Genomic DNA, 27816 nt, shown 5'->3' with positions numbered 1-27816 from the left:
AACATGAGGAACTTTTCTTAGTTCTTCTTCATTCACTGGTCTCTCACCGCCCACGGTGTCATTTTCAAGATGTTTAAACAGCTAAAGCTTTTTATCGCGCTCAAAATGGGCAGAGGCATGCAGAGAATTTGCAGGGGTCAACAAAGTCCATTTTGACTGCAGAGGCCATGCATGCATGATTCATGGTGCACATCTCACAAAGTCACCGACTGCGACCCTCAAGGTTTTAATCAATACTTGAGCAGGTAGCTCAAAGAAGGGACTGGGAACTCTACTTTTAGAAAGGATGACTTTGCTCCTTCACACTTCCTGCTTGGAAAAGTCGTCATTTCTTCTGTCTTGTCGCTGTTGTGCATGAAGGTCCATTTTTCTGATTTTCTGTCAGTAATTACGCGCAGGTACTGGAAATGCCTTTGTGCCAACATATCAATGAATATGTGACACTGGACAATGACGACAGCTGCAGTGATTGCTATGGCTTGGCTCCTGGATTTTGTCAGAAAGGGACAGACAATGCAAGTGCAAAAGAGAGCACCTGGTCTTTTTTAGCAAAATAGTCATGTTGCACTGCAGGAGGGGCAATGGGCCTGCATGGGTCATGAGGTCAGAAAGTATTGGGACACCTGGTCATTACAGTACACCTACAGGAAGTGAAAGTAGAGAGGCTTTCTACACGTTTTTAGTTTGTCTGCGGTTACTTTTGTTTTCCTCCTTTTGTGCACATGGGTGCATTTTGTTAGTTGCGGAAAGGGGGATGAAGAACAGCTGAGGAGTCTACAGTGAAAAAAGAAAGGACATTTGGTCCCACGTCGGTGCTTTGAAGTTAAGTGGCAGTTACTTTCCTGTTGCTCCCCCATCCCCTTCTTTGTTTATTGTATTGATTGTCACATAAACACAAATCTGCTTTTGCAAAAACATGCGAGTGATGACGAAGTTAACAACACCACAACCCGTGTCAACATAAACGGACCGATTTTTCAAAGAAATAATGGATTTGGATCGTGTGTGTCGACGTCGCCTTGGACTTGGATCCGAGTTGTCTGACTTTTTAAGACAGCTTCCACTGTATCAGTAAGTGACACCACGGACGCAACTTTGACCTTGTTCATCCCAAAACAAAGAAATGTAAAAGGACAAGTTGAGCACATGGCGTCTTTCAGTGTTTGTTCTTTCTTTGAGTGTCTGAGGGGTGTGTAACCACACAGCATGCCCACGTTCATTTATCTGACAGAGTCCACCTCCTGCTTGAGGAGAGCATCATTAGAATGGAGCGCGGCATCACTGAAAGGTACCGCTTGTATATTCTGATGAGACTGCCACCATACATGCTTTGGAAAAGGTTAGGTACCATCATTATTCTAAGAATAAAAGCAGGCGATACAGTGCTATAAATGTGCACTATTATTGTGTTTATTTGTTAGGATTCAGCTCTAATTACAGCACTGATGATGATTACAAGTATTTTCATGAGAGGAATTACATGATAATGACTAACACTCCAACAAGACACAGAGCTACAAATAAATACATTGTTCAAAACATTCACATTTACAGTATTCTTCTTCTTGTAAAGTCACAATCACACCCCTTGGACGGCATGTCATCCCCACATCGTCACAACAATGTTCAGGTGCTGCACGTACAATCTAAAGATTTTGCTCAATGAATTATATTAAAGATCCTTCCACAAAACACGCAAAAGCAAAACGAGCAGGAACCGTTCAGGCACAAATACCCTGAAGTGTGTCACTATGCAGCGTCTGCTAATACATGGTTAAAGTGAATTAGAATGTCAAACCATTGGGGACAAACACTCAGTGCGTTGATGTGCTACAGGTTTTTTTCAAAGCTAAATGAATCACATTTGGTACAAAGTGATGGATGCTGCTTTATTTTACACTTTTCATTCTTGGGAACACACATGATAATGAGCATCATGGTGCATATACGAGGATTAGGGCGTATTCCCGCTAGGCCATTCAGACCATTTGCTTGTCCCAACACTTTTGTACGGCTGTATTACTGACTTTGTAGATTATTTTCAGACTTACTCAGGGATTTACTTATTTCTATTGTGCAAGGTGGCAGTTGTTCTTAATAACTTGCAAGAGGGACATTCATACCATTTGCTTGTCCCACCACTTTGAAACTGCTCTGTTACTGACTTTGTGGATTATTTCTAGTTTTATTGTGAGATTTTCTTAGTCTTACTGTGCAAGGTGGCGGTTGTAATTAATAACATGCAAGAGGGCCATTCATACCATTTGCTTGTCCCATCACTTCTATACTGCTCTATTACTGACTTTGTGGATTATTTCTAGTTTTGAGATTTTCAGATTTCTATTGTGCAAGGTGGCAGTTGTCATGAATAACTTGCAGGAGGGACATTCATACCATTTGCTTGTCCCATCATTTCAATATGGCTCTATTACTAACTGTGGATTATTTCTAGTCTTGCTGTGAGATTTTCTTTGTCTTACTGTGCAAGGTGGTGGTTGTAATTAATAACATGCAAGAGGGCCATTCATACCATTTGCTTACCCCATCACTTCTATACTGCTCTACTGCTGACTTTGTGGATTATTTCCAGTCTTATTTTGAGATTTCCGGATTTCTGTTGTGAAAGGTGGCGGTTTTCATTCATGACTTGGGAGAGGGGCAATCACATTAATTAAATGACACATCTTAATTACACACATGAATGTAGTTGCTGATGAGTGAGCGTGCCATGGGTTGGATTATTTTGAGTGTTTGTATTTTATTTCCATTATGAAACGTGTCATATCATTAAGAATTACAGTAATGCTATGACTTCTTGTGCATGGAATCGTGCATCTTCCAATCATACCAAAAGGAGAGAAGTGTGCTGAATGTGAGTATGGATGAGAGCACTCACACTACCTAAACGCGCTGCACTTTAGGTGTGAGTACTAGAGTGTGAGTACTTTGTTATTCCATCCAAAGAAAGCATTTGGTTACAATCAGGAGTTTGACTTCTATACAGCAGAAGTTTTACTGTATGTGCTACTGTATGGACTAATATATACTGCATGTATATATTTATATATACCTGTATGTATTTGACATTCTATGATGACTGTCCCATGTCTTTAAGCTGCTTGCTGCATTAAGATGCAGTCTATCTCTTGGGTCTGTCAATGTCATCAATGGCTGCCAGGAGTTTCTGGCGGGCCTTCTTGTTTATGTGGGAGCCCAGACAAACGTTCACCAGGTTTGCGAGCTGCTTCATGGAGTACTCCTGCAAGAAAATGACAAATACACGTCTTTCACAGAACAGGGATACAGTAGTCTCACCCTGTAGCGGGAAGAAAGAAAATAACAGCCATGGCATCTGTACAGATGAAGTTTATGGTGACGTCTAAAGATGCATTGCGGAGCCCTCGGGAGCTCCTGAACTTGTCAACATTGATCCAAAAAGAATAAGGAATTACAAAACAAACTGAACAATCATCAGACGCCCACCAAGAACAGAGTGCATCTCACTGGAGGACGGGACATAGAAAAGTTTGAGAGGAGTTAGACTGAAAGTTTCTAGAGTGGACAAACACAAGATACTATGCATATGCCCATATGATATTAACATATATTATTATATAAAATGTTCTATTTATTTTAATGTGTTTTACATTGTAATAAATTCAACTAAATTTAGCAGTTTTTTTATTATTATTATATAATATTTTTATAATATATAGTATTATAAATATTTTTTTATTAAAAAGAGATGAAATGTAAAATGCGCACTGTGATTCTGTGGATCCTCGTACATTTCATGAATTATGAATATTTAGGGCTTAAACCTGGTTCTGAAGTTGAATTAAATAATTTGTCACTTTTATTGCAAATGTTTATCCCAAATCAGAGGAGAACAGGAAGGTTTGGAAGTGTTGTGTGTCTAAAATGTACATTTTTATGGGCGTATTAATTCCTTGCGTTTTTTTCCCCACCATTTGCTGGTGGTCCTGGAACGTAACCCCAGGATTGACTGTATTGAGAACAAAACGTTGGTAAAGATATACTGTTGGCTGAGTCAAACAGCTGCCATACACCAGTGTAAGAAAGAGACACGCAAACATCTCGTCTCACCCTGTGATTCTTGATGAACTGCTCCATATCATTCTCAGTCAGGTAGTAGGCCTTGATGTAGGTCTCCACAAACTCCTTATCAGGAATGGGCCTCAGGTCTGTGAGCTTCTCCAACTTCATCAGGAACTGCTGGAAGTCCAGCTGCATCAGGGCTCGACCCTCGTTGCTGCATTTCTTCACGTTAGCATAGCTGTGAAAGAGGCCAGATCACCAGAGAGAAAATAAGAGATGAATATTTGTCACCACATGGGTTTGTTTGTGTCCGACCGCTGGAGAATTTCTCATTACTGTTTGTACTTCTGCCACCCTAAACGTCGCGCAGACCCAAATCTAACTCGCCAGACACATTTCATAGTCCTCGCGTTGCCAGATGGCACTCTGCGATTTTCATTTTCAAGCAGCAAATCACAGACACCCTTGTGCCATGGAGGCGCCACAAGCCAAATGGTGCGCTCGCTAACTTGCTGCTTCAGCTCATCGCAAAGCTGGCATTTGCCAAACTCAAAATGGAGTCACATTTCACTTGTTTGTCTGTGACAAATGCACAAGTTTGATAGATGAACAGGTCACTTTCAACAGTGTCACTGATCTTATTTTCCGTTTAGCATGAGGTGAGGCGATCCCAAGTATTTCATGTAATGACAATTTTGTACACTATCCAATACAATAACTAGAACTGCATGGTCCATCCGGCAATGTTTAACTCAGGGGTCCTCAGTTTAATTTGTCCAACGGCCAGAATTGTTCTCACTCAGAGGGCCAGATGCTATTGTTAAAAAAAAAAAAAAAAAAAAAAAACACACACACACACACACACACACACAGTACATGCATGTACAGTGGTACCTCGGTTAACATCCACCTCGGTTAGCGCGTTTTTCGGTTAACATCCAAAAAATGTTTGAAAATTTTGCCTTTGTTTGAGTTCGCCTGCTTGGTTGGCAACCGGTTTGTGAGCGTCGCCATCTTGGATCTTGAAGACAAACTCTCGCGACACTTGCACGTATTGTGCAATGCATTGTGGGCCGCGGGTGCCATTTTTAGGGCAACAGCATTTGTTTATATCAGAGTTGGTGCTGCCAGACAAAGATACACAATGTAACAAACGCATGGGCCGCACAAAAGAGAAAGGCGATGGACTGTACCGGGACAATGGTGCAAGACCTCCAAATTTTATGGCTTAAAGACAAGATTGTCGTCATTTCAGATGTATGTAAACAACACACGGCCGCGCTGTGTCGGCACGAATCGACCACACTCCCGCATGACTTATTTACACTTAATTACACAGGTACTGTTTGCATCGAGTGCACGACAATAGTATGTGTGATGCGCATTGTTCCTGCATGGGTATGCATTGTCACCACCACTTCCCGCATCCGCGAAGAAGTCGTGGCTGTTCTAAAGGTATCAGTGAAGATCACCTCCTGTGTTTAATTGGTCAGGCATCAAACAGAAAGATGTGGAGGGGAAAAAAAGGCACAGACAAATGATAGAGAGCTTATCATTTTTCAAAATAAAAGTCGAGCAGATCAAATAAAAATGTGAGTCAGTGTACAAAATGATCTACGGCCTTAAATCAGTCAAGTCTAGTGTTTGATGTTTCAACGTCTAATGTTAAAATGACACAGAATGGCTTTGTCTTGCTTGTAATACCCCTGAGGGTTATCTTTGATCAGAAAACAGCCTTTAACTTCTCTCAAGGATCAGCTTTGATCAGCTGAGCAGCTCTACCAGTCTCAAATTTATACCAAAAATGTGTTTATCTACTGTAAAGTTTATCTTTGCACAGTGTAAAGTCTTTGTTTCATATGCGTTGCCATCCTGCCTGTTTTTATTGTCAGACTGCTAAAGAAAACACTTGAGTGTGCAGGGGCTAGGCTAGAAAAAGAGAAATTGTACTTATAAATTCTACTTTCTAGTGTGCCAGTAATGTGTTGAAAGTTGCCTGACGCTGCAGTTATGATGAGCCAGGTTCAGAAGTTAATTTACTGAATGTGAGGAAAAGTCACATGCTCCCAGTTCTTAGTGGGTGCACTTAATGTCCACTGTTAAAAGACTCATGTGGCACTAGAGCACTTAAAAAGCATTTGTTTTTTTTGTAAAGCGCAACCTGTGCAAATTAGCAGCCAAGCTTGACTGCAGTCTCACATCATCATAAAGATGCCATGACTCAGCATTGCTGCGCTCCAAGTCTGACGGCTGAAAGGAGTTCATCAGATCCACCCAACCACAAGGACACAGGGAGTGCACAAAAAAAAAAAACAACAAAAAAAACACACGGTGCCATCCTGTCACCTATCACAACCCATATCGGGCGAGAAAGTGATGAAATGCTTTGCAAAGAGATGTGTCAAATGCGTTTTACAGTTAGCGAGAGTGGGCCGTGTCATGCAATTCCCTCATGAGCCTGAGCAAAGACGGCAGATGAACAAAGCAAGAGAGACGGGGAGAATTTAGAGTTGTTTTCTGGAAGCATAATCCCATAGGAACCCGCCCGCTTGTTCTTCTTGGTGCATGACAGCACTATCTTTGGGAGGAATTTCAAATTCATGTTGTGTCTTTCATGTACAGTGAAACCTCGGTTTTCATACACCACAGCTTTCGTATGATTCGGTTTTCGTCAAAAATTTCCACTCAACTTTGATACCATATTGCACTTAAAGTAGTTTGCATCGTTCTGCAAAATCAAGTACCCAAACAAAGCACCTTATGTGTCGCTGACTCACTGTTTGAGAGTCATTTTTTATTGAGTGCGACTGCTAAATAACCCGCCATGGAGCCAGAGAAAGTTGCACGTGCCGGAACTTTGATAAAGAAGGCAAGAAACATTATTGGATTCAACCTCACCAGGAAGTACGGGAAGTAAAACTATAATTATTGTCTATAAAATAATGTTTTTGTTCATATGTTTGGGTGTCTGGAGCAGATTAATTGGATTTACATTCTTTCCTATGGCAAAAATTGCTTCGGTTTCATATGCGTCTGTGTAGGCTCTCAGTCGTACAGGAGTTGTCCATCGAGGGAAAGGCTTCTTGAGATGTCATCTGTACTTCTGTGAATAGGAGGAGGGTGTTGGCACACCAATTCCGCACACTCTTACTGTATTTAAGGCCTAAGCTACCAGCACTTATTAGTTCGCTGACGAAGCTCTTCGGATGAGGAGCGAAACGTCCATTCTTCACAGAAGTACAGATGACGTCTCAAGAAGCCTTTCCCTCAGTTTCATATGTTTCGTTTTTTCTCTGACCTTTTGGAACAAATTAATGACGAAAACCAAGGTGGCACTGTATCTAGGAATTCTGGAAATTGCCTCCAAATATGGGCAATGTACATTACAATGTCCTTCTGGTGGACTTAACCCCTTAAGCGCCAAGCAAAATTGCGCCGACCAACATTGCAGAATTTAACACGCCATTTCTGCAAATAAGGAGATGACACCAGGAGATGACATCTGTAACTTCAATCTGAGCAACATGGGTGGGCGTGTTGCTGTGCAAAGTTTAAAAGTTCACACACAGCATACGTAGCATACGTGAGCCGATGCTTCACCGTGCTCGGGGTGATAGGAGGGGCCTTTGTGGGTTGTCAAAACACCGCTAATGGTGAGGGAGGTAGAGGGAATGTAAAACAAACGGCTTACGCAGTACTATCCACGGCAAGACTCTTCGGCAAAAAGGAAATGAAAATATTCACAAGCATAATAGATTTATATCTATCTATGTAATAATAGCGGTGGAGGTAGCAGTGGTGTTCAAGATCCTGCTGTAAATAACGATGATGATGGCTTGAGAGATGAGGAAGAGTATCACAAGTGGATCAGACATTTTGATGAGCCGGTATCGTGGAGACAGGGATCTGACAAAATCTGGGCCTGGTGATGTCATAATATGCAAATTAGATGAGTGAATTTAATCCCATCACAAACTTTGGGTCACACTGATGGTTTTTCTCATTTAACCATTTTTAAGCTACAACCTTTTGAACTAGTAATGTCAAAACTGAACAAAAACTCAGACCCCTAAAGGGTTATATTCTTCTCTTTCTTTTCCATGAAAAAAGCAGTGTTGACATTCACTCACTGACGACTTAATTAGGTGGTTCGGCTGCTTGCAGAAATCAACAAATGACATAACGCTATGCTACTACGTTGTGCAGTGTGCCAAAAAAAGAAAATTGTCTATGAGAGGGTAGTTTGTCAAATGCTTTTAGTCTGTGTAGCTTCCTACACTAGAAAAAAGGAAAGACTTTAACTCCGTTAGATTGGAATAAATAAAGTTATTTGAATACATTTTGGAATAAAGTTATTTTATTTTATTTTTATTATTACATTTTTTCTTGTATTTTTTTATTTCTATTTTATTTGTATTAATATCTTATATTTAATTAATTTTATTTATTGAAATTGTTTTCGATGTGCCGCTTTATTGCAAATTGCTGCAGGTTCAGGAACAAAAGAGGGCTGACTCAGGAATGCACATGGTCTTTAACCGTGTCTTTAACGGATACCACACCGATTGCAACCGTGGATGTGCACCATAAATGAAACAATCAGGTTTAAATCATGAAACGGAGAAAAAAACATCTTAACTGAATGTAAAAAAAATAAAAAATAAAATGACAAGGTTTCTGGGCCATGTTGAGATGTCGAGTTAAAACACAGTCACTGCATTCATGATGATAATTATCAATACGGTTGACTTTCTTACCCTTCTACAAGAGTCCTGTTGGCCAAGCGGATGCAGTGCTCCCACAGGACATTGGACACAGGCAGTGGGATGCGCACGTGTCTGGAGACGTCGCCAAGCCGCTTGTTAAACATCTCAAATTCCTTGAAAGAAGGAAAAGGAAACAGATATGGAGTGAGACTACGATATTGTCTCCCTAGAGAAAGCAGCATTCAGCGTGTGTGTGAAATTTACCTTCAATTCTCCAGCTAAGCCAGTTTAATGCAAAACCAGTTGGGAGCATTACAGATGTGCTATGCACACTGTTTTTACGCTTCACTGTTATTATGTGAAGCTTTTTTGAGCCCCCTGCTGTGCACTCACCATGTGCACATCCATTTTATTTCCGTATTCATACATGTCTAAGGTGTTTGACACATGGGAGCTAAAATTGTGTGGGTTTTTTAAGATGATGCATCTCTTTTTAACATAAATACAATCATGATGAATGTGAAGGCTACTTTTCTAGCGTGTCTTCAGCCATACTATACTTTTTTACTCAATTAAACGAAAAAAAAGAACATTGTGATAGCTGTCATACACAACTGTTCATAATTTTGCATCCTTGAATAAAATGCTATTTAGTCTTAAATATCTTCACAATAGTATCTTACGTCAGCATTTTCTCAATGAAGTCATTTGGAGGCTACAGCATCTCCATGCCACTTTATATGCAAATCAATGTCATTGTTGAATGCTCGTGATAAACCTGAATTCATGAATAAAATATCTTCCTGCCTGCAGTATAGGAAAAAAGTGGCACGCTCGTTTCAATCAATGCACATGGCACAATGTGCTTGCATTATGTGTATCTGACAAGTTGTTAGAGTGGGTTATTAGCACCCGCCGGGGAACGGGACAGGCTAGTTGTAATAGGCACCATGTCAGCCCATCAACTGGACCATTTTGACAACGTAAAGCGCTTAATCCAGGCCAGTGACTCTGGGATTTGTCCCCAAGGCAATTTAGTTCATAAGCTACGTTAGTTAGACTTAACCACAGAGCTGCCACAGCCAGATGAAGATCTGTGAGCCATTTGGGAATTCAATAGGTACCGTAAGTTGAAGTTTGTTTTTTTTTTAACTTAACTCTATGACTGGAATATTGTATTATCCATCAATATATTCATACATGCATAATATATGGATTTGTGATTTAACATGTTCCTTAATGGGAATGTGGAGAGAGAGATGTGGGTCTTTTCATGATTGCACACCCTACAATCCTTCTCTGACCTCTCTGTATGCGTCCCCCAATGCAAAATGCATGATGAGCATGCATAAAGGTGATTATTTAGTGCAGTGGTCCTCAGCAGGCGACCTGCAAGCCGCATCTGGCCAGCCAAAGCTTTTCATTTGGCCCGCCAAACATCACCCAAATAATTTCAGCCATTCAGTCTAAAGAGGTGCTTGTTCATGCAGCATGGTCGTCCCTCTGCAGCTTCACGCCATCACATTTTTCCAAACACACTGTAATTTCCGGACTATAAGTCGCTCCGGAGTATAACTCGCACCAGCCAAAAATGCACAATGAAGATGATAAAAAACGTATATAAGTTGCACTGGACTATAAGTCGCATTTTTTGGGGGAAATTTATTTGATAAAATCAGAGACCAAGAACAGACATTTCATCTTGAAAGCCAAGTTACAGTAATAACAATGACATGGCTAATTAGGCGTCTGTTAACGTAACGTGGTCCATCCATCCATTTTCCTCCGTTTATCCGGGTCCGGGTTGCGGGGATAGCAGTCTCAGTAGGGAAGCCCAGACTTCCCGGTCCCCGGCTACCTCTTCCAGTTCCACCGAGAGGACACTAATGCCTTCCCAGGCCAGCTGTGAGACATAATCCCTCCAGCGTGTCCTAGGTCTGCCCCGGGGCCTTCTTCCGGCTGGGCATGCCCAGAACACCTCACCAGGGAGGCGCCCGGGAGGCATCCGGACTCGATGCCCGAGCCACCTCAACTGGCTCCTCTCGAAGTGAAGGAACAACTCTACTCTGAGCCCCTCCCGGATGACTGAGCTCCTCACTCTATCTCTTAGGGTGAGTCCAGCCACCCTAAGGCTATGCCTTCCGGCTCAGCTCTCTCTTCACCGCAACGGTCCGGTACAGTGACCGCATTACTGCAGACGCTGCGCCGATCCGCCTGTCGACCTCACGCTCCAACCTCCCCTCACTCGTGAACAAAAACCTGAGATACTTGAACTCAACCCGGAGGGTGCAATCCACCCTTTTCCGACTGAGAACCATGGCCTCGGATTTGGAGTGCTGAGTCATCCCAGAAGCTTCACACTCAGCTGCAAACCGCCTCAGTAAACGCTGAAGGTCACAGCCCAATGAGGCCATCAGGCCCACATCGTCTGAATAACACAAACAGGTGGTATGTTAACGCAACATACTAACAGTTACTCAGATAACTATAGCCTAAACAACATAACATACCAAGTTCACTTGCAGCTTGTAATCTGCAGAATATGATTTTCTTTTGGGGGGAATTTTTGTTCCATCTTTCTCAGTTGTCTTTATTTGATGTTCACATTTAATTTTCAGTGGTACAGGAGTGAGGAGAGTAGCACATACTGTCACACAAGTCTAGAGCGCCCTCTCGCGGCTGTCCGTGTGGAGAAAAAAAATATATATAATTCGCTCTGGAGTTTAAGATGCAGGACCAGCCAAACCATGAACAAAAGGTCAATTTATAGTCCGGAAAATACGGCATATTACTTAATAAATCATACTGTTTAATCGTTGAATAAGGCATTTTCAGGCATACAAATGGCTAAATGAAGTAAAATACAAATACAGTATAAGCCATTAAGAAGATGCATTCAAATTTTGAATGTAGCAGTTCGTTCATACATAAGTCATAAATCAACAGCATCACCGGAAATTAGGGTAATATCTACGTAGAAATCCCTCTGTGTCTGTCGAGAAAAATTCTCTCCCTTGGACCACTCATTTAGTGAGTCTTTTTCAATGAGCAGGCAAAAATAAATTAAAAATCAACACTAAAACTTTAGGGAAACATTGAACTCCACCCTCATATTTCAGGTTGTTCACATGATTTCAGATAATAGCTTTGAAAGTCAAGTGGAACAAAGATTTCTTTTCACATAAAGGATCACACAACAATAAGCCATTACAGCCATGATTGATGGTATTGTTCAGATGGTATTCACGTAATCTGTTCATAAAATGCAAGAGAACACTGAGGTAGTATATTGCATTAAAATGTGTATTGTCAAAGTAAAAAAAAAGTGTTTGTTCAGCATGACTTCTTGCCATTTTTATGCGATTGCTTCAGTGTCTCCAATCAAGTTTACGGCCACATCCGGCTGTTTGTATTCAGCCAGCATGATAGGAGCTTGTGTTCTCCTCAGGGGAGAGGGAGAAAAGGGCTACAGAGGATATAATATCAAAAATATTTGTTAGAAGGTTGAAAGACATGTAAAAAAATCAATATTTGAAATTGTGTTTTTGTGGCACTGTTAAAAAAGTGCAGTATAATGACTGTGACGATGACCTCAGTGCATACACAGTGTGTACTATATACACGTATCTCACAAAATTTAGTACACCCCTCACATTCCAGTATCCTGCGACTTACAGTCAAGTGCAACTTATATCTCAAAATATTTATACACCATCAGTCAAATGTTTGGACACACTTTCTGATTCAATAGCATGAGGAAGTGTCTCCCAACGTTTGACTGGTAGTTTATAATTGAACATTTGCAGCCTTAAAGTTAAAGTGGGGCGGTAGTTGTTTCTTTGGCGACACCTAGTGGCCGCAATTATTCATTGAGTTGAGCTTGTGGCGCAATTTAGGCACACAAACTGAACAATACAGAGCATACCGGACGCTTTTTGCTACGGAATACTTTCTAATATGCTTCTGCCTTGGAGATTGTGTCTGTAAGTAATGTGCCACTATGATTATATGATACCAGTGTGGATTAAGAAATATTGTATTTTAGACAGCAGTGTTGTTTATTTAGGACACGAATTGTGTCCACCTTGGAGATTGTAGCTGCTGTGTCAGCCACTGACTAACTAAATAGACGTATGATTTTCATTCAATTGTGAATACAAAAATGAAGTTATGGTATTAAAATACATCTGTTTGATACAACCACAAAAATGACTTAGTAGCCAGGAGTGGCGCCATGATTCTCCCTTAAAAAGCTCGCTCTGATGATAGCTTGATCATAAATCCCGGTAAATGCCACTTACAGTTCAGTGCAACTTCTTCATGTTATTTTGACTGATGTGACTTACTGTATATGGTATATCTTCTTTAAAGTAGTCAGTGTACAGCTTGAGCCCAAACACACCTCTAAGACGACGTGCGTGAAGAGGCCAAGCCACACTAACTACCCTGAAGTATATCCAAGTGTAATTTCTATGATATTGTCCTATGAGAAGATATGATAAAAGGGTTAACGAAATATGTGCTGTATGCCACATGAAAATTGCTTTTTATTTGATGTCTTTTTAATTACATTTAATTTATGAAGGAGAAAATGACTAGCATTTTTACCTCATATTGAGCGCTCAAGTACTGATGCGAACACAAAAAAGTAGATTGACGGTGATCCTAATAAAACTCACCTGCGCACACACTGTACAATTCACAGACAGATATGAATCAAATGTAGCCTTCTGGTTCATGCAAACATTTCACATTTCCATGCTACAACATCCCACGCACGCTCCTTTAGCAACATTACCTTTAACAGGACATCCACATATATGTTATGCTGGGACATGATCTCTCTAATATCCCACTTAACGCCGGACATCAAGAGCAACATCTGCTCGTAGTCGATGGCTTTGGCTGCCACGATCCAGTATATCGGCTTCCGCAGTTCACTGGCTGTAGACACGGTCTGGGAGAAGGAAGACGTGTCTACATGTAATTGTTCATATAACATACGTAAGCAGTAGCCATCAGGCTTCCACATCTCTTCTAGTGTGATACAGGTCTGTATGCATGTGATAACATTTCCAGCGGAGAACTCATGCAACATGGCATTCAATCAATGCCATCATTTAAACATTTCAAATGTCAAGGGTACACAAAAGGAAACAGCTTGCACGCTTCTGAGTGACAGATCATTTTCTTTGCCGAACACATTGATGGGTTACGAATTGGTTCTTTAAGTTGGTTGGAAATGGTGTAGGTGCATCCGGAATACTTCAATTGGAGGTTTTTAAAACATACCCCGCTACTTAGCAGCCATAATGTGCAGAAAAACACTGAAAAGAACAATCAACTTACGTTAAACATGCTGCTTAGAAATTTAAATGTCAATTCTGTCACTATTTATCACCTCGAAAGGTTTGCTTGAGCTCACTGTTTCCGCATTGGAGATTTGGATCACGCATCTACAGCCGAGAGTGACAAATAACATTTATTGTAATTACACCAAAAAGGAGTATTTTGTGTGTTCTACCTGGGAATAGAACTGCTGCAGAAAGGGCTTTTTGGCAGCGGGCATCATCGTGTCCAAATGGGATTGGAGCGACTCAAACTGCTCAGCTAAAAACACACTGGGGGGGAAAAAAAAAGGACAAAAATGTTGATTATATGAAAAGTAAGTGTCGCTACCAGCAGGAATATTCTAAAACAAGTCTACAGATGCAATCCCAATCAATACTACTCATACACATTTATTAACACTCCGGTTGTCAAAAAACACACCGATTTACATTTTAGCTCATAACCTGGTCAATGTGACCAGAACTAAAGCATCCCACTCATCGAAATGAAGAAATAACTGGATTTATGCCTATGATGTGTTACTTTGTAATGAATAAAAAGGGAATGAGCAGGTCTGAGGTGACCAACGGAACTGAAAGACACAAAAATCACTCGAGACTGGGTTTGATTAGATTAGAGAGGACTGTTTATGGGTATACTGTAAGTGTAGCGTAATTTCTGGTGTATAAGCCGCTACTTTTTTCCTCACGCTTTGAACCCTGCGGCTTATACTGTACAGTGATGTGTCTAATTTATGGTCACGTTCTAACCTCAACATGGAAAACGCATGAACAAATGTATACATTGCAGCTGTCAAAGGCTTTTAAAGGCAATCGATCTAGCTATTTTTGCTGCCAGTGGATCCTGACAGCATGGAGCAGTGTTAAAAAATCCACTATCACCAACCGGTTTCGAAAGACTGGACTACTGCGTGATGAAGACTGAAATATATACAGTATATTATATAGACTCACTATACACAAGAGTTAAATATTTCAAGAAGGTATTTCTTAATCATTTTCATGATTATACATTAAACATTGTCATATAACATAACAATATTGTAAACTACTGCTCGCGCTGCAAAAACTTCCTGCGCCTTTATAATTGGTCTTATAGTCTAAACTGACATCTTGCAATGAAATAACTTTTTCACAATATTCTAATTTATTGCGCTGCACCTCTATTGAGCCATGCCATAATGACGGCACTTAATTGGTGATGTTCATTGCATTAGCAGTTACTGAGAAACCATTAGAAGTCCTTACCAAGATAGCGAGAATTAATATGTGATGCGCATTTGACATTAAATCCCAAAAGCCCCCACATTAATAGCCAGTGAGCCAAGAGCACATTTGTTCTTTTCACACTGAGAAAGTGATTATTAAAAGTAATACAAGAACTTTAGTTTTTCTCTGAGCTTGAGACTTCGGTGTCATCTGTGCATTTAAATGCGCCGCTAAATATTATTATTACTTTACCAGTCCTTTAATTAACATATTTAATGCTCACAGTCAAAATAGCTTGCATACACACTATTTAGGGTACTTACAGAGACTCTGTGGCGACCACTCTCTGTGCTAGTCCGTAAAGAGTGCCACTGTTGGTGAGGACCACCATTTGGCTGAGGTGGGGGCTCGGCACCTTCTCCTTCCTTTCCTCCGTGGGAGCGTGCATGCTGGCATTTTCACTGCCTGCCTCCTGGAAAACACAACCATGCTCTCATTTGAGCTGGAACACAGCTACTTTTATGGCCTTGCTTCTATGCAACATTAAATTATAACATTAGAATAACATTATAATACAATTATATTAACTTAGGTAAGCACAGAGGCAAAAAAATCACATTTCTCCCTTTTGGGATACTTCTGAATCCCAGCATTAAACCATCCCCATACAAGACACCCAATTCACCTCTATTAAACATTTTGAAAATTCATGTATTGAAATTGTTTAAAATTGTCTCCATGCAACGCAATATGCGAGTGTGAGGACCTCCATGTTTTGCGCCTCTGAAATAGCCTCCAGCAGATCGATGGCAATCACACAGCTAATAAATGACTGTGAGCTCCGCTGCTATCAGTACAGCTCCATATCATCCCCTCACAAAGCACACTCCAGGGCATTCTGAGTCTTAATGTTGTGAACGAGCACCATTAAACAAGAATATGTGTACATGCAAGAATGAATGATTGCATGCTTTCTAATTAAGATGGAATACAAGTCGTGTGAATACCCAACACTAAAAGCATGTATAATACATTAAAAGATATGACACTACAGGCACATTGGCCTGGGTGGTCTTGTAAGGATGCACCAACAGACATTTATTCACTGAACAAACATAAATGAGGTTAATGGGAGGTTTTAAGATGCTATCTCTCTGGATTAATCCATCAGTCTTGTCTAAAAGCACATTCAGAGGGATGCTGTTTGATTCTACTCTGTTACAAACTTAACTTTCAAGAGTGGACATTTGGAGCTGTGAGCTCTCTTGAACTTTCTTGTCAACTTCAGTAGGAGGTTCAACCATCATTACACACGCTGGCCCGCCTCACTATCTGTTATGTGTCTCGCTTAAACCGGCCCCCTTGCAACCTGTGTTAACTAATAAACCTTTACATTACAATCCTATTGTAACAGATGCTACCTTTGTACTGTGAACAAAGTTCTGGCACTTTTTTTTTTTTTGCAGTCGTCGTGAATTTAAACAAAAAAAGCATTTCCCCCTTCACCCCTTCTCCTCCAAATCACCATGTTCGTTATTGTACCGTCTACGGAAATGACGTCATTGACGCTTCTGATTGGCTAAAATTGCCTTAACAGTCCATGGCTGCACGACAGCCTGTGAATGCGTATTTGTGTGAACAGAAATAGTTTTTAAAACGTCACTGTGGGGATGGACATTTCTGTGACACGGCAGAGGGGCAAATGTCTGTTTTTGAAAATATCTGTGTTGGTATGGACGTGGCCTGAAGACGGTTTCAAGGGTTTCTTTAGTGTTGCCGTCAAAGTACTTGACTTACATTATGCAGCTGCTGAAAATATAACATATACAGAGGAACAACAACATACACACCAAATTCTATACATATTATTCACAACAATTTTGTGTTATGCTGGTAGGATGTAATAAATATTGTACAGAAGACTGGATGTTAATGAATTTAAAGTATTCAGTTCAGGAGATGTCTGTAATTATCTAATCAGGACACCAGTAGATGGAGATCTTTACTGATAAGAACAATAATTAGGAATTCTCTTGCACTAACACTAGAGTCTGACCTCCTTTAAATATATTGGAGGATAATATTCCAAGGATAGTCACCAAGATGATCATGCCTAAATAGCAATGGTCAGTCAAATTCAAGGCCCCATGAATGAATTCATATTTTATTTCTACTCCGCCTTATGTAAGTAATAGAAATTACATGACAGCATGTTTGAAATATTTCATACATTTTGTCAGCTAACCATATATACTGTAGCTCTTCAGTTAACAATAAGTAAAATATCAGTATTAGTCATAATTACAGCACGTGTCAATACATGAGATGTATTATCAATTTATCCACAACGGTAGTAGAATTAAATACGATCTGCTTCTTCCTATTCCTTTTCGGACATGTTAAATTGTGTGAACACGTGAAGTTCTTAATGGAACTCATGTTAAGCATGTTCGAAAAAAATTAAGTATTTAACAGATAGAAATACAAACCAAAGAATGTGTCAAAAGATGCAAATACATTTGTATTATTATTGTCATATACCACACTGATATTTGTCCTATCTTTGGTTTTTCCCTTGGTACAGACACTTGGACCTCTCCTGGGGTCTCATCTATAAAGCGTGGGTAAAGTTTGATTAATATTAATTATAACAAACATCAAGTTGTCAATTAAACCATTCTATGGGGTTTAAGTTTACAGGACACAGAGACAATATGGTCCTCAGTGCTCCGTTTCTCCCCTTTCTTTGGACAATTTATCAAAAAACAAGAGCGTTTTTCGTTGCATATGTCAAGTATGTCATCCATAATAACACGTATTGACCAGAGCCTTTATTTGTGTGGATAGTGTCAGGGCCGTGTGTGTGTAAACTTACTCTTTCCTTTTCCATAAAAGATGGGGTTCTTTTGTTGTGCTTTGAACTAACACACATTAGTTCCTCATAAAATAATTATAATACCGTACACCTAATATCTTGATGGTGATAATGTCATCATTACGTTAAATATATATCCGTCTGGAATTACAACAATTAATTTTCGACACAACTTCATTTTCGACTTCAACTTCAGATTTTAGCTTATATTCATCTAAAATGTGGTATCGAGTTAGGAAAAATGTTGAAACATGCTCACTAAAAAGGGAAACATGTCCCTTGATATTGGACCACTTTTTGCCTCGGTTCGCCCTGCTCCATTTACGAGTGACAGCGGACGTGTTGTCACTCAATATTTGTTTTATCTCTGATGCCACTGCAGTGTCTTCCAAATACTTCCAGTATTTCCACCTCCATTTCCGTGAAAGTCCGCTTCCTCATCCTCGTCAACTTCCCACCGTGCTTCCAACGCAATCAAAGCTCTTTAAATATGGACGCCACATTTATTTATTTGTATTATTTATCTGTATTAATGCCTCTTCTGTTGTTGTTGCTTAATTTATTGGTACATATGTTTCTTATGTTCTTATTCTTTTTCTTGTGTTTGTCTTTCTTTTCTTGGGAGAATGAACAGAATAAGAATTTCATTGCTTAGTATAACTGCCTGTTTTATTATGCATATGACAATAAAACTCTTGAATCTTGAATCTTGAACATTCATGAGTCACTTTGCATTGGAGTGGAGGCGGGGAAAGGGCGTAACTTGAGGCGGAGTTCCGTACGCACACTTCTCCTCAAGGTGGAATTTATAAACCTGATGCACATTTTGGGTTTCTGATTTCCATGCACATGAGGCCCCTGGTCATGTGATAAAGATAAACATTTAGTTTGTTTTCCAAACAATATTCAGCGTCTAAAAGTAATTCTTTACTTACGGCTTTCAGGTCATAGTATGGAAGAACTTGCATGAACATCAATATCATTTAGGTCATTTATATTCAGTGGACGTGCAAAAAGGTGAAAACTTGTTTTGTTTCTGTCTTTAGGTATTAATGCCACACCATCTTCCCCCCCCCCCCATGTGGACCACCAGCATCGTAAAAGATGAGCACATCACGCATCAATGCCTGGGAGCTTATCTTGCCTTGTGTAATGATTAGAAAATAAGGGTTTGAATTCCTATTGGGGAAAAAAAGGATATATTCAAAGAGTATGCTGCTATCAATTTATAAAGAGATAAAAGCCAGCCATGGAATGAGACTGTAGAAGAGAGATCAGAAATGCAATTGCGTATCCCTGTCATTTTTGGATCAAAGACAAGGCAGAGGGGAACTTGAAAATCATTCTTTTAGAATATAAATGTACAATACTGGAGCACTTTCATATTTCTCATATTGTCTTTGGTCCAAAATTACATTAAACCCAGGATCAAGATGAACAGTCAAGGATCTACAGGGAACAAAACCACCATCTTCAACACAAAGCTGACAGTTGGCACGAGGCTGCATGCTTTCTGTTTGTGGATCAATAACAGGCATCAAAAGACAATCACCAGCTAGTATAAAAGATGCTCAGATTTAACGACAAACAGCAAGCAGAGAGCTAATTTTCTGGCATTTGTAAATAAAAAGAGGTTATTAATGACTTGAATTTAAAGGTACCAAATTAAAAAAGAGCCCGACAATGTCAAAACCGATGCTACCATCAGTGTGGCTTCCAGCAGGGGAATATAAAAATGATCTATCAGGTGAAGTGTCTCAATCTATCATGATTGACTGCTTATTCCTCTCTAGTGCATTCCATGGAGATTTATGGTCAGCTCGAGTAGACTGGCTGCAAGGCAATTACTGTTAAGTAGATCTTTTTTGCACCTCTTTGTCAAGCTAATACTAGAAATTTGGATCTCATTAAATGAATGTTAAATAGAAGGCCTTCGTTTATTTTGTATGACACCCCCTGGACCCTGTGGGCAGGCGAAGGTGACAAATATAAACTGAATCACATGAGGAATTTGCTTTAAAATCACAGCAGACAGATAAACTCGCAGACTGGGCAATATCCTCATCCTCACTTCACTTCTTGATGACCATCTCCTGACTAATAGGACACCAACATTTATGTACATAGCAGTATTTTTTTTTTTTTAAACAAAGATAGCATTTTACACACAAAAATAAGAGAAAACAAAAGACACTTTGCTTGGATAACCCTGACACTGATCTTTACAGCTGTCTGAGGATATGTAAAATGGGGGGGGCATTTAAATTATTGAAATGAAAGTGCATATATGCATAGCGATATGTGCTGCCCACATGAGAGGTGATGAGTCACCAGTGGAAATTTAGGGAACTTTGAAGAAATGGGCTCCAAGGGGATCAACTGTCTCCTTATCACAGCCAAGGAACATGACCTACAGCTGAACTGCTCAGTGAGGATGCTTTGTGCACGCTACTGAAACCCCTCTAGAAATGTCAATACTTTGATATTCTGACAAATACAGCCATAGTGCAGACCTTAATGGTGATCTATAATCCCTGTCAAAAGCCAGTCCCTTCTGGCTTGTTGGACCATTCTCTATAAGCGAGTGAGCAGGCCACAACAGAGACACTGATCTCGACAGTGACGAGCTCGGAGAGGAGACGATCCAATTACTGGGTTCAGAGCACAACATGTGCTTGCATGACACAATGTATGTGTATGTGTGGCGGCTATATGACACAGAGAGTAACTGCACCAAGCCAAACCTCATCAACAACATATGCAAAACACATTGACGAGACATTACAAGCAAACCTGCAAGCGGCTACAAATTAACTGTATGTCTGTGTCATTTGTTTTGTCTGGATCAGGGGTCTCAAAGTTTCATCACTAGTAGAGCTAATTTGACAAAACAAAACAAAAAAAGAGAGGTGAGCTATTTGTGTTTTAGCTGTATGACTGGCAACATTTAAATTGTACTTGACTTGCAAAGCAGTTCTCCACTCAAATAGTGTGGCCATGGCCTTACTGCTATTTCGTTGTAATTTGTCATCATGTCTGAATTGAACAGAAAAAATAAAGAGTTGAAGCCAGGGTTCCTACAGATTTGACATTTCAAAATCGGATACTTTTTCCAGACTCAGTAAATAATGTGCACCATGTAAATGAATGATGAAAGTAACCATTTGTTTTCATGATTATGAATATGTATTTCCATGAGATTATGGCTAGGTAATGTAGCTCATACAAAGAAAGACGAAAACTAGATACGTTGTGGGGCTTGGTCTCATGCTGTTTTGAGTCAAAAACGTAGTGACACTGCAGAGGAGGTGGTGACCAGACGACAGTGCTCCCCCCCCCCCCCCCCCCCCCCCCACACACACACACACACACAAACGCAACCACCCCCATGTTGGAGATGTCAAAAGATTTAACACAAAGTCTGCATTTAGCTTTTTGTGTCCATGTGGGATCTTTAGCCTACCAGTCTTTATTTGGGCTTCTTAAGCCAGTCTTCAGAAAATGTACATTTGCCCATTATGAGTTCTGTCCTCACTCATGGGTAAATTGTAAACAAATGTGTGTGGACATCACCTGTCCGTGAAAGCAGCATTAAAACTTAACCACATCTGAGTGGGCCTTCAAATGGGTTGAGGGAAGACAAGCGCAGAGGGATGGATATTCAACTTGTCAATCTTTCATTGATCCATTTTTTAAAATTATTCAGAATTTTATATTTTCGAAAACAGAACAGTGGTAACAGCCTTAGAAACACAAATATTTTTCCATAATTGAATTTCCACTTTCCGTACTTGTCCATACATGTGTAGGAATCCTGTGAACCAAATATTCTTTGACACTTTGGTGAGCTACTGAAAATCAGGTGGCGAGCTACAGGCTTTCAGTATAGCAGCATTTTTGTGTGCATTCCCACTGATTCCTGCACAAATTTCCAGCTTTCTTATCTCTGAATTTGGTGCCAGATCTGAAAAGCTCAGAGCTCCACTTCAGACTAAAAGCTGAGCATCCATAAATTACCATAAACAAACATACTGAAGCAGCGATTCCAAGCCTCAAATCAAATAGGCAAAAAACTTTTCTAATCCGGCCCGCTGGACGTTTCCAAATTCTTTTTTTAAACCTTTAGCATCAAAGCTGTAGCCGGCAATAGGGTTTGCGATGCTGTTTTCAAATTACCGTAAGTCTTAACTAAATCAAAATGATTCCAATGGTTTCCAAAGCACGAGACTCTGTGCTAGTGATATGCTGGTCATTATGGCAAGCATACGATGGCATCACAGCAGTTCTTGGAAGACAAGGCAGTAATCAATGATAGAAGCAGATTGGTTGGGGTTCGTGTGGAAAACAGGCAGGCTGCAAGCGTATGTGCCGCAGAGAGCGAGAGAGAGACAAGCTTTCGTCAACAAAGTTCTGCAGAAAAGTTATATTTTATCGGACAATTTGGCGTTTTTGTACCCTTTGCTTTCATTTGTCGCCATGCAAAACATGCCAAGGTTGTCGGGGGAGTAAACAAGGGGCGTTCATACACTCTTAATATCATTCTCTTAATGTTTTACAGCTCATAGTTCATATTGTAAATCCAAACCCTTTATTCATGTGCACTGCGATTGGCTGGAGACCAGTCCAGGATGTACCCCGCTTGTCGCCCAAAGTCAGCTGGGATAGGCTCCAGCATAACCCTGAGACCCTAATTAGGATAAGCGGCATAGAAAATAGATGGATATTGATGTACATTATGGGGCTCTTATTCAGTAAAAAAAAAAAAAAAAAAAAAAAAAAAAAAATTTAACTCACTCCTGCACAAAGGAACAACTACAAATTATCTCTAGACGCTATTGTTCACACTAATTCAAACGAGTCCAGATTTGTTGCTAACCAAAACAGCAGCACCTACCAAGGCATGTAAACGGTCTCTCAGAATAAATAAAGAGCAGCCACTTATAACCTTATAAATGAACTACTAGGGCATCATTAAAAGTGATCTTACGTTAATAGGGACAACAATTTTCCAGCAATCAGCATCCCAATCGCCTCTGTGCTCCCTCCATAATGCTGTTTTGTTATTGTACCTTAAGATTAGAGATAATACAGACACATTGTAATAACAAAAATAAATAAATATTAGGAAAACATGCCAATAACAAATAGAAAAATGGTACCATTGATTGAATGGCGAAAAAAGTAACACCGCATCAGAGATGTCCTTCATTAATAATCGAACTGTGTGAAAGCCCTAAATGTGGCCTCAAGCAAACGTCTCGCAACAGCTGTCACAGCTGGACTTTCTAACAGGGACAGTATGGTCAGAGATGGGACTGAGGGCATGACCTTCATATGGCCGTGTCACCAAATCTGCCCTAAGAAGCATTATAGTTATGTCATGATTTCACACGGTACAGCTGATCCCTTCCAAACAGCACAACCCAAAGCAGGAGATGACTACTTATGCAGTATAAATTGGATTTAAGTTGGAAAATGTGATTAAAAATTATGTACGGGCATTGAATATTCAAGTAAGATTACTTTTTCCACCCTCAGAAGTTTATAATCACTTCATACGAAACAGCGTGAAATAAAAACTACCAAATGATAAAACTGTAAAAGGTAAACATATACACTGTTTTTTTTAAGTATGAAATGAAATACAGCACAGACTAGGAGATGATCTTTTTTGCACATTTCCACCCCCCGCGCCCCCCACTGTGGCGAGCTTCCAATTTAAGATGAGGCCACGCTGTACCTGACACTCGATGAGATGGTACCTCGCTGCCACTCATGTGGGACTCCGAGTCATTACTAGCACACCGGTTTTGGAATCAAACTGTTGTGACTTCAAATCAGAGAAGCAAAACCGCAAGGATTTGGCGCCTCGATTGAAATGCAGTGTATAATTAACTTTATAATCTGTTTACAAATGAGGTCTACCCTGCAAAATCTCTGGAGTATGGGAGTGTGTGAATCAGCATGCATGTGCAGGGCTACTTCTGCATACTCAACCAGTTTGAAGTTACCTACTGTATATTAAAAAAAAAAAGAGGAGGGTCCAGAATCAGTAAATTGCAATCAAATCAATGATTTTCATACAGAATTGTGTAAATGATTTGACTGACAGACGAGTATTATTTAATTTTTTGCTCATTTGACAGCAGTCATCCTCATCAAAAACACCAAAGTGAAGTAATTTAGTTTGAAATGAGTTTGTCAATCATTTTCATAACGCCACATGAAATGGCCACTCAGCGTTTCACATTTTTATTTGCTTTCAAAGAAATCCAATTACTTTTTCAGCTCAGCAGTCAAGAGGCAAGCATTATATGTATTGTAAAACTATAAAAGAAGTTTTTGCTGTTCTGTTTTCTGTTTTAGTGAAGCCACCGTGCTGCATTACACTGTTTAAAAGAAGTTGCATGTTCTCTTTTCTTCTCTCTGTGGCTTTTGCTCTGTTTTATTTATTTTTTGCTGTCTCCTTTTCCTCAGGCAATCCCTAAAGCAATGCAGCAAAGTAGCCTACACTGCTATCGCAGCAAAATGCCATTGTGCTGGACTGTCAAATATACAGAATGTTTTTTTTTGTGCTTGCAGCTATGAAATACTGTGGACTACATCTGCACGCACATGCAGGAAGTTTTGCTAAGAAAACAATTCACTTTTTCTCCGTTTTCACTTTTTGCACACTGAAGTGGAAATGAGAAACACACGTTATGGATGTCGCATTTTGTTCAACTGACTTCACTTTACCAACATTGAAATAGTCTTTTTTTTCATCAGAAATAATACAATTTAAGTCGCAGCATTTGCTAAAAAACAAACTGAATAGCTCCTTTTGGTTTTTTAACAGAACTAAACATAAAACCAAATGATTTCACATTTTGAAACCTTTGCAGTCCAGGGTAGTTGTTAGCATTTTCACCTACTTTTGTGTTTACCTCTATATCTCACTTTAAAAACAGTTTCTTTCCCCGGAGGGTTTCCTTTTTTTGTACAGCCTCGTTCATGCAACTGTACTGTACAGTCCTACTACTACTACTACTAATCGTTTAAATACTGTCCTGCTCGCGAGTCAGTGAAGAAATGAAAAGTCTTTCTTTTGCACGAGCCAATCACAAGCTATAAGGGAAGTCACAACGAGCTTGTCAATCTATCGGAAATCGCAGGAGGTCATTACTCAAGCTCCAAGCTCCGAGAGGCAGGTCCCTCTGGTCAGGCTATTTATGACAAAAACAAAGACATTCTTTATTAAAAAAAAAAAATAGACATTTTAGAGTCAACAGCGAGATTAATAGTCGAACCAGAATCCTCCAAATCGAAGCGTCGACTATTCTAAGACACCCCTACTGGTTTTACTTGACAGATTTTCACAATTTCCAAGACTTGTATACAATTTGAAGTCTGCACTTTTTGTATGTCAGTTGAAAGGGAGCGTCTGAGCCACCTTTTATGTTACGCCTGCACAATAACAAGTTTTCAACTGGTGTGTTAGCCTGTTATCTGTTATATGTTATGTCCCTGTTATATGTTATCTCCCTGTGACTGTATTAATTTGCTTTAATTGCACACGGGAGACATCAGAAGTTCGTATTTTGCTGTGAGGAAATAACATTAGAGTGACAATGACCAAAAACATAAAAAAAATGGGACAGGACAGAATATGGAGACAACTGAAAAGCAGAGGTGAAAAGATGGCACGGGCCAGGCTGAAGCAAAAATAAAGCTCTGGTATCAAGAGAGAGGAGAGTGTGGACAGCATCAGACTAATTGTCATCATTGACGGTCCTAATGGAACAACATGCCCGTATCCAGCCTGGTCTGGTCACTTAAGGGAGAGGGAGGTGTGCGTGAGTGACCACTGGCCACATAATGACGACCCATAATGTATTTGGTGGCAACATAGGCTATGCGCTCTCTCGACAGTAAGGTCACGCATATGGGCAGGATGGTGAGAGTGAATAGAGGAAAAAAAAAAGCCTGAAAAGGAGAGAAATGGAGCGGATATAGAGGAAAAGAGCATGTTTGTGTCAGAAAATGAGGCCGGCAATGAGGTAACGAGCAATGGTGAAAGAGAAAGCGGAAGCATGACAGTGAGGAGAAGACGTGTTGCAGTCGTACCATGTCAATGAGGCTCTCCTGGATCCGGTTCAGTGTGGTTCTCAGTCTGCTGCTGATAAGGCCCAGACCCGATGACTCATACTGTGAAATACACACACACACACACATTCACACAATGTAAGTGTCAGCAACACCTTCCTGTATAAGAGCACACACTCCAGTAAAGTGTGAAGGCATGCCACACGCACACACATCTGCTCTCATCTCACGTCGTTCAAGACAAGAGAATCTTTACTTTGTGCTTCAAGATGACTCTAATCCAACCAAGGGAGGAAGGGTACCTACACGGAACAGGCATCCAAATTCACACTAACTATTGCAGACAACAGATGAGAAGGGGGTAGAAGAAGGGGGTGGAGAGGTTGGAAGCACAGCAAACAACATTGAAATGCCTCTGAAGTCATATTCAGATGCACTTGATGTCACTTGAGGAGGCAGAACAAGCACACCTAAGGGGCTGCAAATCACCACACAAGTGACAAGACGAGGATTTGGATTTGCAAGGTGCATCACACGCCATTTTTCGTGAGTTCTAGTCTTACCAAACAAGCAGGGCCCACAACGCGGGCAGTACCCGACTCTCTGCCACCATGAGTTGGCATAGACGGGCTCGGGACAGGCTACAAATGATATATGGGCCGATGAAAGAAAAAAAAAAAAGTCAAAAGCTTACAAACAAATATAATCAAATGAATTAATGGCAGAAGTTAGGTGAAGGGCCTTAAAACTGACTTTGGGGATAGTCAACCAAATGAAGTGGGATACAAAGTGGCTTTGTATGTGACAGTACATCTTGGAGTGGAGGCACAATTCACAACTTTCAAAATGTGACAGAAAAGTTGGCAGAGAATAGCGTCACCGTTGAACTGCTAGTTCAGTTTGAGTCTTTATAGCTTGTCATATAATAGTGTCCATAGTGTCCATTGAACTAGATGATTTTCTTTCTCAACCATGTTTGAAAATGCCCGGAAAAGAGTAGGAGTCAACACACAAGCAGTGGCTGTTAAATGTTATTAGTGTCTGTTATGTAGGACAGAATTTATTGCAATTAGCAACCTGTCAAACCCAACAAATAGATCAGTTTGTGTGCATGTCCAAGTGAGGAAGGCTGGATTAAAAAAAATAAACAAAGATGGAGCAAAAGAGCAAAACAAGGACAAGCCCATTTTCTATGCAGTTCCTCCATTCAGTCTCTAATCTGTCTCATTCAAAAGGAGATATTTGAGTGAGGGATCCAAGTCTCCAAACTAGAGTCCAAAGCTGCCTTCCCTCTATGCCCAAACAGCTGAAAGCCTGATTATCCATGATGAGTATGTTCCCCGAAAATAATGCATCTTCAGCATATGTCTAACAGACGGTCAGTTTCGCAGGGGCCAATATCAACACATAATGAGGTATTTACCCTTTTGAATATTAATATCAGAGTGGAGAAGTCTAACAGCTGCATCCTGGTTTCAGCGGGTCAAAATAGCAGCATATGCGCATAGGGGCTTTTTAAAGATTCATGGAG

General features: G+C 40.2%; 1 protein-coding gene across 2 annotated transcripts in view; it reads right to left on the bottom strand.

Annotated features, from left to right (window-relative positions):
- Positions 1-1399: 1399 nt before the first annotated feature.
- vps50 (VPS50 EARP/GARPII complex subunit) overlaps positions 1400-27816 on the bottom strand; it is an 83093-nt gene continuing 56676 nt past the window's right edge. The window contains exons 22-29 of one of the 2 annotated variants that reach the window (XM_054763384.1): positions 26849-26926; positions 26307-26387; positions 15649-15797; positions 14290-14386; positions 13564-13722; positions 8817-8938; positions 4108-4297; positions 1400-3259 (exon numbers count right to left, since the gene is read on the bottom strand). In XM_054763384.1, coding sequence (XP_054619359.1) covers positions 3140-3259; positions 4108-4297; positions 8817-8938; positions 13564-13722; positions 14290-14386; positions 15649-15797; positions 26307-26387; positions 26849-26926 — 996 coding nt within the window. In that variant the 3' untranslated portion in view covers positions 1400-3139. The remainder of the gene's footprint in view (positions 3260-4107; positions 4298-8816; positions 8939-13563; positions 13723-14289; positions 14387-15648; positions 15798-26306; positions 26388-26848; positions 26927-27816) is intronic. The other variant, XM_054763385.1, reaches the window with a different exon arrangement.

The sequence above is a fragment of the Dunckerocampus dactyliophorus genome, chromosome 20 (genome assembly GCF_027744805.1).
Source record: "Dunckerocampus dactyliophorus isolate RoL2022-P2 chromosome 20, RoL_Ddac_1.1, whole genome shotgun sequence".
In the NCBI taxonomy this organism is placed as follows: domain Eukaryota; kingdom Metazoa; phylum Chordata; class Actinopteri; order Syngnathiformes; family Syngnathidae; genus Dunckerocampus; species Dunckerocampus dactyliophorus.
This window is presented reverse-complemented; position numbering and strand designations above follow the sequence as displayed.